Source organism: Zootoca vivipara, chromosome 9, assembly GCF_963506605.1.
Source record: "Zootoca vivipara chromosome 9, rZooViv1.1, whole genome shotgun sequence".
Lineage (NCBI taxonomy): Eukaryota > Metazoa > Chordata > Lepidosauria > Squamata > Lacertidae > Zootoca > Zootoca vivipara.
In genome coordinates, this window is record NC_083284.1 from 71,587,848 (window position 1) to 71,604,288 (window position 16,441).

Consider the following 16,441-nt stretch of genomic DNA (forward strand, 5'->3'; position numbering starts at 1 on the left):
AAGCAGCTCCCAGCGTTCCTTCCCAAAGTAGACGCATGCAGCAGATCACCAACACAAGATCATTTGGGCCGCTGAAAGAAGACACAGCAGACGATGCAAACCATGGCAAATCTCTCCCCCATAGGCAGATCCAGGAGGGATGCAGCAAAACAGACCAAGCTGATCCCCCAGGAGATCTGACGCATTCCCAGAGGGAGACGTTTAAACGCTGAGAAGCCTCAGAACCTAATTGAGTCTTTGAAACATGAGAAGCAGAGCGCATGGCAAAGAAAGGTGCTGAGGCAGCAAAAAGCTCTGGTGCTCAGCATCTAAGCAGCAGGGACTCTGTCATCTCTAAAGGAGCCTGGCGCTGAGTCAGAGAGAAGGACAAGGAGAGTTAAGGTTTGGGGCTCTGGCTGGTGGGGGTGCAGAAACACAATGGGGCTCTGCTACCCATGGAGGCCAGGCCAGTCAGGGGCCACAGCTCCCACCATACCTTCAAAGAGCCCTGCTGTACCACCAGAGTGTTTTAACTGTCAATCCTTCTTCTTCCCAGGGAAGTCTGGGAATTGTAGCTCTGTGAAGGGAATAGGGAGTCTCCCATCAACTCTCAGCTTTGGAGGGGGAGCCATGACTATTCAAAGTTGTCCAGAAGCACTTAAGAACATAAGAAGAGCCTGCTGGATCAGGCCAATGGCCCATCCAGTCCAGCATCCTGTCCTCACAGTGGCCAAGCAGATGCCCCAAAAGGAAACCCGCAAGCAGGATTTGAGCCCAAGAGAAACTCTCCCTTCCTTCGCTTTCCAGCTACTAGTATCCGGAAGCATCGCTGCCTCCCATTGCGGAAGAAGAGCAGAGCCACCAACAGCCCTCTCCTCCTTCAGAAACGTGCCTGATCCTCCTTTAAAGCCATCTCTGCCTCCTGTGGCAAGGAGTTCCATCGATTAACCATGTGCTGCATAAAGAAGTCCTTCCTTTTATCTGTCCCAAATCTCCCAACGTTCAGCTTCGTTGGATTGTCCTCTTTTCAATTGATGGTGTAGAAGTGACCTCCGTTGGCACCCCTGCTTCCCAGAAAGAGCATCGCAGCAAAGGTCCCCGTCCGTTGGCCTGGGGGCCAGGGGCTGCTGATTTCCAAGTGTTCGTATGTGTGTGCATCCTTCCTGCAGTCCATCTCAATCCTTTCACCCGGGGCCTTCTAGGTGTTGTAGTCCAACTTTTGTAGTCCTTTCTGCTTTCTGCCAATGCACCTGCGCCTTTAACGACTGTCCAAAAACAAACAAACCCAACATTCAACAGGTGCAGCAATTGTGTCCCTGTGTGTGGCAAAGGAAATTTGACACCCTGGTTGCTATGAGGAGCTGTGCTGTAGCAACGGCAGCTCCCGGAGTGAGCTGGGCAGCAGGTCCCCCCTGCAATCAGTTGCCAGCACCTGCCCTGCCCACAGGAGAGTTGTGGTTTCCCCTTATGCCGCAGGCAACCTCTGTATGTTCAGGGTCCAGCTGGCATTGCGTCCCATTAGCACTTGATTCTGTTGGCAATGGAGCCCTTTAGAATCTTTTCCGGAGGACAGGTGAGCACACCTGTTTGCTTTGCGGTTCCGGAGTTTGTGGAGTACCTCCGGAGGTTGCTGTTTGGAGTGACAGGTGCCTAGCAACCAGGGGAGAGGCTTGTTCATCTGATCTCTGCCAGAGGATTTTTTATTTTATTTCTGCCCCCCATGGGATGGCATGAGACACATCCAAAGCACTCCGATGGCACTGTATTACCGCCCCTTCTCTGCAACAGTGAGTATTTGGGGCTGCAGGAGGAGGAAGAAGAATCCTTACAGTCTTTCTTTGACTTTGGGGTCCTTGCGGCTGGGGCTGAACAAAACATTTCTGCTGCAATCCTATGGACTTCCATGAGAGGAAATCCCGCTGAGCTCTATAGGGGCTTCCCTCTGATTTGTCATATGCAGTGAGAGCCTGTCCTACCCTGCAAGTCTGTTGCTGTCTACCTTCACATTTGTTTAGTGTGAATTAGTGTTACATGCCCCCTCCCCTTCCCTGAGACGTCCGGAAGTAACAGCAAAGGGGATTTGGTTTAATTTAGCATGGCACTGAGGACTGTTTGTTTGTTTGTTTGTTTAATAATATTTATATACTATTTGATTGTGTGTGTGTTTTTATTAAAAAAACCCAACCATCGAAACAATTTACAAAAAGCTAAAACAAGAAAAAATTGCCACAATTCTTTAAAAGATAGAAAAGTTAAATATTAAAACAGATTAAAATTCATTCACATCAACTTTCTCAGCATCTGGATGGGCTTGTCTAAACAAGGATGTTTTCAGCAGCTACTAAAACGAGCACAGCAAAGGTGCCTGCTTGATATCAATAGGCAGGGAGTTCCAAAGGAACTAAATGATCAAGTGTCTTTCTAATATCTACTTGCTGGATGATGGATGTTAGATTGATGAATGGCTGGATAAGCAGAGCATAAAAATGAGAAATAGATTCCTGTGAGGGCTGGGTTGAAATGACATTATTAATTATTGTTATTACTGTTTGCTTGGGGGACCCAGGTGGCTCTGTGGGTTAAACCACTGAGCCTAGGGCTTGCTGATCAGAAGGTCGGCGGTTCGAATCCCTGTGACGGGGTGAGCTCCCGTTGCTCGGTCCCAGCTCCTGCCAACCTAGCAGTTCGAAAGCACATCAAAATGCAAGTAGATAAATAGGAACCGCTACAGTGGGAAGGTAAAGGGCGTTTCCATGTGCTGCTCTGGTTTGCCAGAAGCGGCTTTGTCATGCTGGCCACATGGCCTGGAAGCTATACACCAGCTCCCTCGGCCAATAATGCGAGATGAGCGTGCAACCCCAGAGTCGGTCATGACTGGACCTAATGGTCAGGGGTCCCTTTACCTTTACCTTTATTTGCTTGTATCCAAAGTGGCACTTAAGTCTCTGGGCTCTGTTGGTGCAAGGATTTGCCCTTGCCCTCCACCCGCCTCATGCAGCTTCCCTGTGAAGAGGGATTTACTGTAAAACCACTTTGAGAACTGTAGCTCTGTGAAGGGAATCAGGAAACAACCCTCAGCACCCTCAAGAAACTACATCTCCCGGCCATGACTGTTCATAAAGTGGTAGGATGCTGCTTTAGCCAGTATAGTGCAGAAGGGGCTTAGGTGACCTTGCAGCAGTCACAATCCCTCTGTTTGATCTACCTCACAGGGCTGTTGAGGGAGCAGGAGGGAGGGGAAAGAACCATACAAGCTGCCTCAAATTCCTTGGAGGAACAGTGGGAAGAAAGCACAACAATTATTAATTTACAAAGCCCTTAACAACTTAGGTCCAGAATACCTCAGGTACTGCCTAAACCCTTATACTCCCAGCTTGATCACTCAGATCACTTGCAGGAAAGTTGTGAGGCTTGTTTGACAACGATGAGCAATAGAGCCTTTAGTGTCATTGGCTCGGTCCTGTGGAACTCTCTGCCACTAGAGATCCAGCAGGTGCCTTCTGTGCCAACTTCTAAACGCTCACTGAAAGCAGGCCTGCACAGCCAGTTAAGACTAGGAATTTCTGCCATGGTTAACTGATATTTGTTTTGAACTTTCTGTATGGCTTTTTATGGTTTTATTGTATGTTTTTGTTACTGTAAAGCAATTTGAATTTTTAAAAATGATATAGAGGTATACAGATACAAACAAACAAACAAAACACAACTGCTGGGGGTGGGGATGTAGCACTGACGGCTGCCACTGTGGGCCTCCCCTGCGTTCTGAGTAATGAGGGTCAGGTGGTGTGAGTGACAGCAGCCTTTACCTGACGGTTTTCTTTAGTGACTGTATTCTGTCTCACAGGTAAATCCAGATGAGTTGCCACCCCACGATGCTGTGATGGAGATCCTCCCAGAGAAGCGTCCCAGGTAGGGTGGGCCACTGTATTGACAGGAGGGCAACCTACTTCCAATGACCTGCAAAGGAGCTGGGTCTAGGGGGGGGGGGAATCTAAGCCATCTCCATTTAAAGGCAAACTCACTCAAATCACACAAAGAATCTGAGAACCAAAGCAGAGACTTCCTTCAAAACCTGCACGTTCATCAGATTTTGAAGTGCAATTCCCCAGCCCAGGAACTGTACAAAAAATGCATATGCAGGGCAAAATGAGAATTTAAAGGCATAGATTAGCGAAAAGTAGGATAAATTTGCACTAAAATCTTGGTGCCTTTTGATGAGAACTTTTTAAAATCCAAACTGGTGTGGAAAGGCAGGGAAATGAGAAACTGACAGAAACAAAAAATGACATACATGTGACCGTGCACATGTGCGGTACAGGGAAACTGGAAGTGGATCCCAGAAATGGGGAGCACTCCTGGAGAGTCCTCCTGGCTCACGAGGTGACCCTCCCCAGAGCCCAAAGAGGGCATCCTCTCCAGGCTCTGGGGGGAGGGTCTCCTCGCAAGCAGGAGGCCTTCCTACCTAACAGCTGGCATGCGAGGAAGCGCAGCCATGGCTGCTTCCCTGCACATCAGCTGGGCAAGCCATGCTGTCCCTCCGGCTCATGCGGCTCTGTGGACCAGCAAAGCTGAGCCGATACAGGCAACTCCCCATTTTACTGGCGTGCACTGGGGTTCAGAACGTAACCCCCGTGTAAATGGAGTCTCGCTTGTATTTGACCATCTCACCTGGGGCCCAGGTGGCGCTGTGGGGGGCCCAGGTGGCGCTGTGGGTTAAACCAGAGAGCCTAGGGCTTGCTGATCAGAAGGTCAGCGGTTCGAATCCCTGTGACGGGGTGAGCTCCCGTTGCTTGGTCCCAGCTCCTGCCAACCTAGCAGTTTGAAAGCACGTCAAAATGCAAGTAGATAAATAGGAACCGCTACAGCGGGAAGGTAAACAGCGTTTCCATGTGCTGCTCTGGTTCGCCAGAAGCGGCTTTGTCATGCTGGCTACATGACCTGGAAGCTATACGCCGGCTCCCTCGGCCAATAATGCGAGATGATCGCGCAACCCCAGAGTCGGTCACGACTGGACCTAATGGTCAGGGGTCCCTTTACCTTTACCTTTACCTGGGTCGTGTCTGGGTCGTGTCACAGACCCGACTGAGAGTTGTGTTTAGGGAAGCTTTTAATGTTTGGTGGATTTCTGTATTTTAATATTTTGCTGGAAGCCGCCCAGAGTGGCTTGGGGGAACCCAGCCAGATGGGCGGGGTATAAATAATAAATTATTATTATTATAAACTGTTTGATAAACACACTTTAAAAGAAGAGGAAGAAGCCGGCTTTAGTTGGCTGTTTTATTTCTGAAGCAGGAGGGGAAGCCTCAGGGCCCTGATCTTCTAGAATGTTCTTCCAGACATCCAGATTGGCCGCTTCCTTGCTGAGCGCCCCACCCCCACCCCCACCCCCAGGACAGGTATTAGCCCCCCAGGTGTGTTGTTCATTGCAAAATGCACATTCCTGGTCCAAATGTCAGGGTTCTGGAGTCAGATAATTCCTTAGCCTGTCCATGCATGAAAGGCCACAATTCACCTGCTTCCGTCATAGAGTTCCCTCCCTACAAATGCCTTCACTGGGAAGGCCCAAGGAAGATATTCCCAGTACTGACTTATACCTTGTTCTGCCTTTGGCAGGCCCATCGTCGAGGAGGTCCCAGATCCGGTAAGAGAGCTAAAGGATTCCTGTTCATTTTATGCTTGTAGGAAGGGTGGGGTTGGGAAGGTGCAGTTAATGAATGCAGAGGGCTGAGGTGAAGCAACAGGTGTGTATCTATTTTGTAACAAACGACCCATTTTGCCAGATGTGGCCCATTAAGTTCAACAATAAAAACAAATTTGGTCCATTTTCACATGCTAACCTTACTTTGTGGAGGAACCCCATACTTAGAATTGCAAAAAAAAGATGGTAATATGGGAAGGTTGGGTGGAAGCAGGTGTACTGATGTTGGACCAACTGATAGAGGAGGAAGATGAATTTTGTACTTTTGTTGTTTTAAGACAAAATACCTATCAGATGTGGCCCATTGGCAATATCTTCAATTACAACATCTCCTAACAAGTGTGTTTGGGCCGTCAGCCCTCTCAGCTTCCAAGATATTGGAGCAATTGGACAACTGGTTCAAAACTGAAAAAACTAACAATTACTTTCTATAGATATTTATTATCAAAAAATAAGTTCAATCTGCAGACTGTAAGAAATGATTGGAATAAAGAATTGGAACTTTCAATACTACTCAGACAGGTGGGAATATGTTTTAGCCTCATTGCCCAAGGTGTCAATGGATCTTAAATTAAGACTTATACAGCAGAAGATAATATTTATAATTTATTGGACTCCTTTACAGTTGAATAAAAAAAGATTAGCTAAAATAGCTCAGTTTTGGAGATGTGGCAAGGACAATGTCTCCCTGAAACGTATGTTTGGACAGTGTTCTGTACCGACAAATTTTGGGAGAAAGTGATGGACTTTGTAACTATGACTGTGCAGAAAAAGTTAAATCTTTCAGCGGAGAATATTCTATTGAACTATTGGCCTTCTGCATGGAAATTAACAACAGGACAACAAAAATGGATCCTGCGCGCCTTAATGGTGGCCAAGAGATTGATACTGAAGAACTGGGAATGATACCAGGGCTATTCACTGCCTGGCTCCAAAGCAGCCTCTCCAATTGCATGGAGCCCCGTGGTTTTCCCAGGAGCTGAGGGCGATGAAACAATAGTTGAGACGGCTAGAGCGCCGGTGGCAGAAAACTCATTCTGAATTGGACCGGACACAGGTTAGAGCTCAACGTCCAGCCTACCAAGTGGCGATAGTGACTGCGAAGAGGACCTTCTCTATTGCATCTGCAGAAAACAGCAGCAGGAGACTCTTTCAGGTGGTTCACAATTTATCAGAACCACCTTTGTCACCAGGGCCTGGTAGGGACCCCAAGATCTCCTGCCATGCTTTTGCAAAGTTTTTTTGCAGATAAAGTCGCTCAGATTCGGAAGGAGGTAGACTTCGCCGCGGGAGCAGGGCCAGGGCGGGAGAGTGCTGGAGTCCTGTCTAGTCATGTTACATGGGATCCATTCCAATCTGTTACCTCCAAGGATGTGGACAGGCTGCTTGGACAAGTGAAACCAACCATCTGTCTCCTTGATCCTTGCCCATCCTGGCTAATAAAAGTGAGCCGGGAAGGGCTGGGCGATGGGCTTCGTGGAGTGGTGAATGCTTCCCTCTGCAAGGGAGCCTTCCCTGACACACGGAACGAGGCGGTCATTAAACCGCTTCTTAAAAAAACATCTTTAGACCCAGCCAATATGGCCAACTATCGCCCAATCTTCCATTCTTGGGCAAGGTGATTGAGCGGGTGGTTGCTGAACAACTCCAGACACGCCTGGAAGAAGTGGACCATTTGGATCCCTTCCAATCAGGGTTCAGGCTTCATCATGGGACTGAAACTGCCTTGGTCGCACTGGTTGATGATCTCCAGCAGGCTAGGGACAAAGGTGAGAGCTGTTTCCTAGTTCTGCTGGATCTCTCAGCAGCCTTTGATACCATCAACCATAACATCCTTCTGGGCCACCTAGAGGGGCTGGGAGCTGGGGGCAGTTATATAGTGGTTTCTGCTCCTTTCTCCTGGGCCATGTCCAGAAAGTGATGTTGGGAGATGAGTGTTCAGACCACTGGGTTCTCACTTGTGGGGTGCCTCAGGGTTCCATCCTCTCCCCCATGCTTTTTAATATCTATATGAAGCCGCTGGGAGAGATCATCAGGGGGTTTGGGCTGGGTGTTCATCAGTATGCAGATGACACCCAGCTCTACCTCTCTTTTAAATCAGAACCAGTGAAGGCAGTGAAGGTCCTGTGTGAGTGCCTGGAGGCGGTTGGAGGATGAATGAAGGCTAACAGACAGAAGTACTGTTTTGGGGGACCAGGGGCCAGGCAGGTGTGGGGGACTCCCTGGTCCTGAATGGGGTAACTGTGCCCCTGAAGGACCAGGTGGGCAGCCTGAGAGTCATTTTGGACTCACAGCTGTCCATGGAGGCACAGGTTAATTCTGTGTCCAGGGCTACCAGCTCCATCTGGTACTCAGGCTGAGACCCTACCTGCCTGCAGACTGTCTTGCCAGAGTGGTGCATGCTCTAGTTATCTCCTGCTTGGACTACTGCAATGCACTCTACATGGGGCTACTTTGAAGGTGACTCGGAAACTGCAATTAATCCAGAATGTGGCAACTAGACTGGTGACTGGGAATGGCCGCCAGGACCATATAACACCTGAGAGATCTGCATTGACTCCCAGTACGTTTCCAAGCACAATTCAAAGTGTTGGTACTGACCCTTAAAGCCCTAAACAGCCTCGGTCCTGTATACCTGAAGGAGCGTCTCCACCCCCATCGTTCCGCCCGGACACTGAGATCCAGTGCTGAGTAAGATTACAGGGAACCAGGCAGAGGGCCATATGGGTAATGGTGCCTGCCCTGTGGAATGCCCTCCCATCAGATGTCAAGGAAATAAACAACTATCTGACTTTTAGAAGACATCTGAAGGCAGCCCTGTTTAGGGAAGTTTTTAATGGCTGATGTTTTATTGTATTTTTAATATTTTGTTGGAAGCCGCCCAGAGTGGCTGGGGAAACCCAGCCAGATGGGCGGGGTATAAACAATAAATTATTATTATTATTATTTGTTGTTGTTGTTTAGTCGTTTAGTCGTGTCCAACTCTTCGTGACCCCATGGACCATAGCACGCCAGGCACTCCTGTCTTGCACTGCCTCCCGCAGTTTGGTCAAACTCATGTTCGTAGCTTCGAGGACACTGTCCAATCATCTCGTCCTCTGTCGTCCCCTTCTCCTAGTGCCCTCAATCTTTCCCAACATCAGGGTCTTTTCCAGGGAGTCTTCTCTTCTCATAAGGTGGCCCAAGTATGGGAGCCTCAGCTTCAGTATCTATCCTTCCAGTGGGCACTCAGGGCTGATTTCCTTCAGAATGGATAGGTTTGATCTTCTTGCACTCCATGGGACTCTCAGGAGTCTCCTCCAGCACCATAATTCAAAAGCATCAATTCTTCGGCGATCAGCCTTCTTTATGGTCCAGCTCTCACTTCCATACATCACTACTGGGAAAACCATAGCTTTAACTATACAGACCTTTGTAGTCAAGGTGATGTCTCTGCTTTTTAAGATGCTGTCTAGGTTTTTCATTGCATTATTATTATTATTACCCTTTAATCAATGGATTGATGAAATGACATCACTCACAACCTATGAGCAGACTGCTTACAGGCGCAGACTCTGTTTGGATAAATAGGATAACATTTGGACAGAATTATGGCACTTCCTAGAATCATAGAATTGTAGAGCTGGAAGGGATCCCCAAGGGTCATCTAGTCCAACCCCCTGCAATGCAGGAACCTCAGCTAAAGCATCCCTGACAGATGGCCATCCAACCTCTGCTTAAAAACCTCCTGGGAAGGAGAGTCCACCACCTTCTGAGGGAGTTCATTCTACTGTTAAATGGCTCTACCACCAGAAGGTTCTTCCTGATGTTTAGCTAGCATCTCCCTTCTTGTCATTTGAATCCATCGGTTTGGATGGATGGAGTAGCAGAAAACAAGCCAGCCTCATCCTCCACGTGACAGCCCTTCAGATATCCGAAGATAGCTCCATCTTGGCACTACCTACAAGCAAAGGCAGTGTGTTCCCACCCACCCCCAACCCACCCACCCCCAACCCCAAGAGGGGTTTACGAAAAGATGAAACAATAAAATCAAGGGGGGGGGAATACAACAATAGTTGAAAATCTACCCAAAGTTTAAATGCTAAAACAGGTTAAAATTCACATCAACTTTAGCAGCATCTGGGTAGGTTTGTCCAAACAAGAATGTTTTTAACAGGCGCTGAAAAGAATACAGGGAAGGTTGTGTTGTGTTGTGCTGTACGCAATGTGCCTATGCTCTGGAAATCTTTGGGAGAACATGAAGCTATTGGAAGCTTTTTTAAACAAATCTATTAAAAGAAAGATGCTGCCCTCTGCAGCAAAGAAGTAGATTTGCAGAAACGCCCTAGCCAGCTAATAAATAAGCCTTCCCAATGTTCCCATGCTACAACTCACTGTCCTTTGGCCATACTGTCAGGGACTGATGGGTTCGTATTAGGGCTGGTATTGAATTTCTATCCCACTTCTTCTCCCAAAGGGCAGTAAACACCAAACTTTTAAAACAATGCATTTAAAAAAAAACATATTTAAAGCACACCATACATTTAGAAGGGACGCGGGTGGCGCTGTGGTCTAAACCACAGAGCCTAGGGCTTGCCGATCAGAAGGCTGGCAGTTCGAATCCCCGCAACGGGGTGAGCTCCCGTGGCTCAGTCCCAGCTCCTGACAACCTAGCAGTTTGAAAGCACGTCAAAGTGCAAGTAGATAAATAGGTACCGCTCCGGCGGGAAGGTAAAAGGTGTTTCCGTGCGCTGCTCTGGTTTGCCAGAAGCAGCTTAGTCATGCTGGCCACATGACCCGGAAGCTGTCTGCGGACAAATGTTGGCTCCCATGGCCAGTAAAGCGAGATGAGTGCCGCAACCCCAGAGTCGTCCGCAACTGGACTCAGGGGTCCCTTTACCTTTACATTTATACATTTAGAGCACATGCCTCCCATTCCCATGCTTTGATGGTGTTTCCTGCTTGGCAGGGGGTTGGGCTGGATGGCCCTTGTGGTCTCTTCCAACTCTATGATTCTAAGAATCCTGGAAACTGTAGTTTGTTAAGGGTGCTGGGAATCGTAAAGGAGCTCTGCATTGTCCAAAGAGGTGCCATTTCCTGGAGGAGGAGACTTTCAAAGGCCACAAGCACTGATGGCTCTGCTCTGACTCTACAGTCAGAGACACTAAATGCTTCTGGAAACCACAGGAGGGGAGATGGTTCTTGTGCTCAGATCCTACTTATGGTTTTCCCACAGGCATCTGGTTGGCCACTGTGAGAACAGGGTGCTGGACTAGATGGGTCCCTGGCCTGATCCTGCAGGCTCTTCCTACGTCTCTCTCCGTTTGGCAGCCTGTAAGCAAGCACCCTACTGGGCACTCATTCATTCCCCTGCCGGGGGTGCTGAGACCTTCAGCTCTGATGCCTGGGCCATGAGTCATATCAGGATACTGCCATGCACAGTGATCTCCAGCAGGCTTCCTCGTCACCCTTCAGAAGGACAGGCATTCTCCCCCTCTCCAGAATTCCAGGCAGTCAATCTCCCTGTTCTTGCAAGCAAACAAACAAACCAAGCTTATCTCTTGGCATCCCATTGAAAGCTGGGGCAAGGCCAGGTGCCTGTGAGGTCAGCAGTCTGGCATGGAGGCAACTCTGTCATGGCCATCCCAGTCCCCAAGTGCCCTCTCACCCCCACTGCCAAGGGAAACCGCCGCTCACATTTGGATTAAAGGTAAAGGTAAAGGGACCCCTGACCATTAGGTCCAGTCGTGACCGACTCTGGGGTTGCACGCTCATCTCGCATTATTGGCCGAGGGAGCCGGCGTACAGCTTCCAGGTCATGTGGCCAGCATGACAAAGCCACTTCTGGCGAACCAGAGCAGCACACGGAAATGCCGTTTACCTTCCCACTGTAGCAGTTCCTATTTATCTACTTGCATTTTGACATGCTTTCGAACTGCTAGGTTGGCAAGAGCTGGGACCAAGCAACGGGAGCTCACCCCGTCACAGGGATTTGAACCGCTGACCTTCTGATCAGCAAGCCCCTAGGCTCTGTGGTTTAACCCACAGCGCCACCTGGGTTTACTGCCTCCCATTTGCCATGATCCGCTTTGGACTCCCTTCTGCCCCAACAGAAGCATTTGCCTGACAGGAAATTGGGCTGCTATTTAGTATGAGGCATGGGGAAAGGATTTGCATTTCAAGGCATAGCTGCCTAGTTAGTCATTGGGGGGGGGGGCGTCTGGGTCCACTCCTGTCGCTTGAGGCTCAAGTAGCCTCGGTGGCACAGATTGCCTTAACTTTGACTGGTGGCCCAGCTGCGCCCCTAATTGGACAGGGATCGCCTAAGTTCGGTTGTCTATGCTCTCGTGACCGCCAGGATCAATGACTATGCAATTGGGCACAGGGCTGCCTTTGAAAACAGTTCAGAGACTACAGCTGGTGCAAAATTCTGTGGCCAGAGTGCTGACCAGGGCAAGGCAGTCTGAGCATGTTAAAGCAATTCTGGCACGGCTGCACTAGCTGCCAGTTAGTTTCTCAGCTCAGTTCAAAGTGCTGGTTTTGACCCATAAGGCCTCACATAGCTCAGGACTCTGGTACCTCAAGGACAGCCTCTCCCCACATGAACTAGCCTGGACCCTGAGTTTGGCATCTGAGGCCCTTGTCTGTGTGCCCAAAGCAAGTGCAGAAGGGGGGGAGAGAGAGAGACATGAGAATGGGCCTTTTCAGTGCTGCCCCCCCCACTTGTGGGATGCTTTCCCCAGGGAGCCAAGTACCTTCACTATTTCCTTTTAGGCAGCATGGAAAACACTTCTCTTTACCCAGACTTTTGGCCCTTAATTTTGAGGGGTTTAGCTATTTCTGCTGACCTTTAAAGCCCTAAACGGCTTCGGTCCAGTATGCCTGATGGAGCATCTCCACCCCCATCATTCTGCCCGGACACTGAGATCCAGCGCCGAGGGCCTTCTGCCGGTTCCCTCACTACGAGAAGCCAAGTTACAGGGAACCAGGCAGAGGGCCTTCTCAGTAGTGTCACCCGCCCTGTGGAACACCCTCCCACCAGATGTCAAAAGGTACAACAACTACCAGACTTTTAGAAGACATCTGAAGGCAGCCCTGTTTAGGGAAGCTTTTAATGTTTAATAGATTATTGTATTTTATTCTGTTGATGTGAATCAAAACACGGTCATTCTTCAGCATTCACACTTCCCCAATTTTGCAATGCAGTTTTCCAGACAAAGTGTGTTCCAAAGTACATATACTAAGGTGAGGTGTGCCTTAAAAATGCATGTGTTAGCATGGGAAAAACCTTTAAAAATGTGTCATGTTCGGGGAAAATGATTTGCTCATTTTACCTATATGGCAAAATTGCATTAAAATGTGTATACTGTATTAGCAGAAATTTGCCGATGAGTTTGCCAAGGGTTGTGGAGAACTGAACTTAACGTTGGAAAAATTAGAACATTAACCGATCTGCCTGTCCGTATTTACGGCCAATTTGTAATTTATTCTAATCCAAGAGGATCTCAATTTCCGGCACCAACATTTGGGATATCTGTAAGAACACAAAGCTTGCACTTTGCCTCTCTCATATCTGCTTTTGCGCCTACATGCTTTCTATTATAGCAGGATGGGTCACTATCTTCATTCAGAGAAAAGCTGCAGGTGATTGGGAAAGCATCTTGCAGTGTGTGGGAGGGAGGACAAGGCCCCTCTGCTGCGATTCTGCTGACCTTTTTGTGTGCAAAACACTTGCCTTTTGCTGGGAGACAAGGGAGAGGGAGGGAAGAGGGAGAGCAGTGTGGCTTGGAACAAGGAGGCAAGGCCACTCTCTGTACTGGATCTCGCTGCACCAAAACAGCTGTTGATCTGACACGGGAGGAAGTTGGCGTGTGCAATCTGGCCAAGGTTAGAGGGGGTTGAGGAGGAGAATCCTTTTCAGATCGCTTACCTCATGAAAACATAGGATGAGCCCTACAGCTAGATAGGGACCCAGGTGGCGCTGTGGGTTAAACCACAGAGTCTAGGGCTTGCTGATCAGAAGGTTGGCAATTCGATTCCCTGCAACGGGGTGAGCTCCCGTTGTTCGGTCCCAGCTCCTGCCCACCTAGCAGTTCGAAAGCACATCAAAGTGCAAGTAGATAAATAGGGACCACTCCGGCGGGAAGGTAAACTGCGTTTCCGTGTGCTGCTCTGGTTTGCCAGAAGTGGCTTAGTCATGCTGGCCACATGGCATGGGGCAAATAACAATCTAGCAGCCGTGGTAGCGTACATAAATAGTCTTTTTACATTCTTTGGTATTTCTTCCCCCATTATTCCAAGCTAAAAGGCTTCTGGTTTTTTATGAAAAGTTATCTTAAACATTTTTTTCCCAGAAGTCTTTTGCCTTTTTGCAAATCCACCACATGTGAAAAAAGTGCCTCCATTATCTTTACATTTACAACATATTTTGGAGGAATTTTATACATCTTTGCAATCTTTACCAGAGTTAAATACCAGCGATACATCATCTGCATATAATATTATTTCAATATACTACACGCCGTTAATTTCAAATCCTCTTTCCACCGCTTTCCCCATGACTCAAGTGGGATATTATATCCCAAATCCTTTGCCCATTTTATCATTACATCTTCAACCTCCTCATCTTTCGTCTCCCATTCCAACAGTAGTTTATACATTTTTGATAATAATTTTTCATTATTCTCCAACAGTTCTTTTTCAAACTTTGAGAATTCCTTCCAAAGCCTTTTCCCTTATCACTTCTGAATATGTCATTTAGTTGGTGGTATTGTAACCAATCTGTTAACAGGTGGTTTATTTCTCCATACTCTTTTACCTTCAATTTATTTTCCACCTCTGTTAACAGATCTTTGTACATAGGCCAATTCTCTTTCATGGTTTTTTTGGTTGTTTTTTGCAAACGTATCGCCAAGAATGCTATTTTTGTTTGAATCAATACCCATAATCAGAGGATCACAACACTTCGAACCATGGAAAAAAGATATTTTTAAATTTGTCTGACAAGGGGAAATTTGACAAGGGGAAAAAGATATGAGATTCTGCTGACCTTTTTGTGTGCAAAGCACTTGCCTTTTGCTGAGAGACAAGTGAGAAGGGAGGGAAGAGGGAGAGCAGTGTGGCTTGGAACAAGGAGGCAAGGCCACTTTCGTACTGCGCAGGGCAGGATCTCACTGAACCAAAACAGCTGTTGATCTGACACGGGAGGAAGTTGGCGTGTGCAATCTGGCCAAGGTTAGAGGGGGTTGAGTTTTAAATTTGTCTGACAAGGGGAAAGCTCAGAATAAAACATAAATTATTAATGGATGAAAAACAAAGAGGGGGATTCTCACTGCCGGAGCTGAAATTATATTATGAAGCGTCTTGTCTTTGCTGGTTGTGGGAATGGGTACAATTAAAGAATACGGATTTGTATACTGGATTTAGAAGGACATGATAACAGCTATGGTTGGCATGTTCATCTATGGCACGGGTGTCAAACACAAGGCCCGGGGGCCAAATCCGGCCCGCCAGACCTTGTCATGTGGCCCGCCGAGCGCCCCAGCCAGCGGGACCCAGCAGCGGGACCTTGCTGCTGAAGCGCCGCGGCGACAAGGCGCCGACAAACAGCTGGGGGCGGGGGGGGGTAGAAAGGCGGCCAGAGCAGCGCTGCGTGGAGCGCCCCGAGCCACAGCAGGAGGAGGAGGCAGCTTGCCGGGTCAGCGCCCGGCAACGCCGCACGGAGAGTCCCGAGCCTCTGCGACGCAGCAGTGCTCTGTAGCACTTTGAATCCTCCTCCTCCTGCCACGGCTCAGCGCCTGGAAACGGCTGCGGCTGCTGCTGCTGCTGAAGCACAGACAAAGCACCCAGCAGCGCCGTGTGGAGGAGGAGGATTCAAAGTGCTACAGAGCACTGCTGCGTCCCAGAGGCTTGGGACTCTCCGCACGGCACTGCCGGGCACCGACCCGGCAAGCCACCTCCTCCTCCTGCCACGGCTCAGCCTCATGAACGTGAGCTCAGCAGCGGCTCAGCCTCACGAACGTGCAACTCTGAGGCTTTACGCACTTCTCCTAAAACGGACACCCGCTGCCTCACGCTGCACGGGAAATGCTTTTTGCCCCTGGGTCCCTTCACACTCTTTTCTGGCGCTGAATCAAGGTGGCGACCCCCCCCCCCTTCCCTTTCTTTCTTCCTCTCTCTCATTCTTATTCTTTCTTTCCCTCTCCTTCCTTCCTTCTTTATCTCTGTCTTCTCTCCCTCTTTCTTTTTCTTTCCTTCTTTATTCTTTCTTTCCTACTCTTCTTTCTCTCACCTCTTTCCTTCCTCTCTCCCTCCTGCTCCCTCTTTTCTTCCTTCCTTCCTTCCTTCCTTTCTTCCTTCCGTCCTTCCCATCTTTCTTCCTCTCCCTCATTCTTATTCTTTATTTCCCTTTACTTCCTTCCTTCTTTCTCCCTTTCCCTCTTCTCTCCCTCTTTCTTTTTCTTTCCTTCTTTATTCCCTTCCTTATTTCCTACTCTTCTTTCTCTCCCCTCTTTCCTTACTTCCTCTCTCCCTCCCACTCCCTCTTTTCTTCCTTCCTTCCTTCCTCCCTCCCTCCCCTCCCTCTCCCTCTCCCTCAGAAACATAGGATGCTGCTTTATACTTCTGGCCCTAAACCCTGGAACCAGGAGAGCAGCTCCAGTGAGTCAACCTCAGCCAGTCCCTTTGGTGAAGGGTGGTGGCTCACTGGCAGAACATCTGTCCTGCATGCAGAAGGACCCCAGCATCTCCAGGTACTAGTAGCTCTGCAAAGGTCCTGCATGAAAC

At 48.7% G+C, this 16,441-nt stretch overlaps 1 protein-coding gene across 4 annotated transcripts in view; it reads left to right on the forward strand.

Moving 5' to 3' along the window:
- Positions 1-16,441, forward strand: part of CCDC33 (coiled-coil domain containing 33) — a 187,634-nt gene that overhangs the window by 153,892 nt on the left and 17,301 nt on the right. For all 4 annotated transcript variants that reach the window (XR_009558188.1, XM_060279001.1, XM_060278999.1 and 1 more), the window contains 2 exons: positions 3,824-3,888; positions 5,593-5,620. Coding sequence is in view for 3 of the 4 variants with exons in the window: in XM_060279001.1 (XP_060134984.1) it covers positions 3,824-3,888; positions 5,593-5,620 (93 nt within the window). In the remaining variant the exon portion in view is untranslated. The remainder of the gene's footprint in view (positions 1-3,823; positions 3,889-5,592; positions 5,621-16,441) is intronic.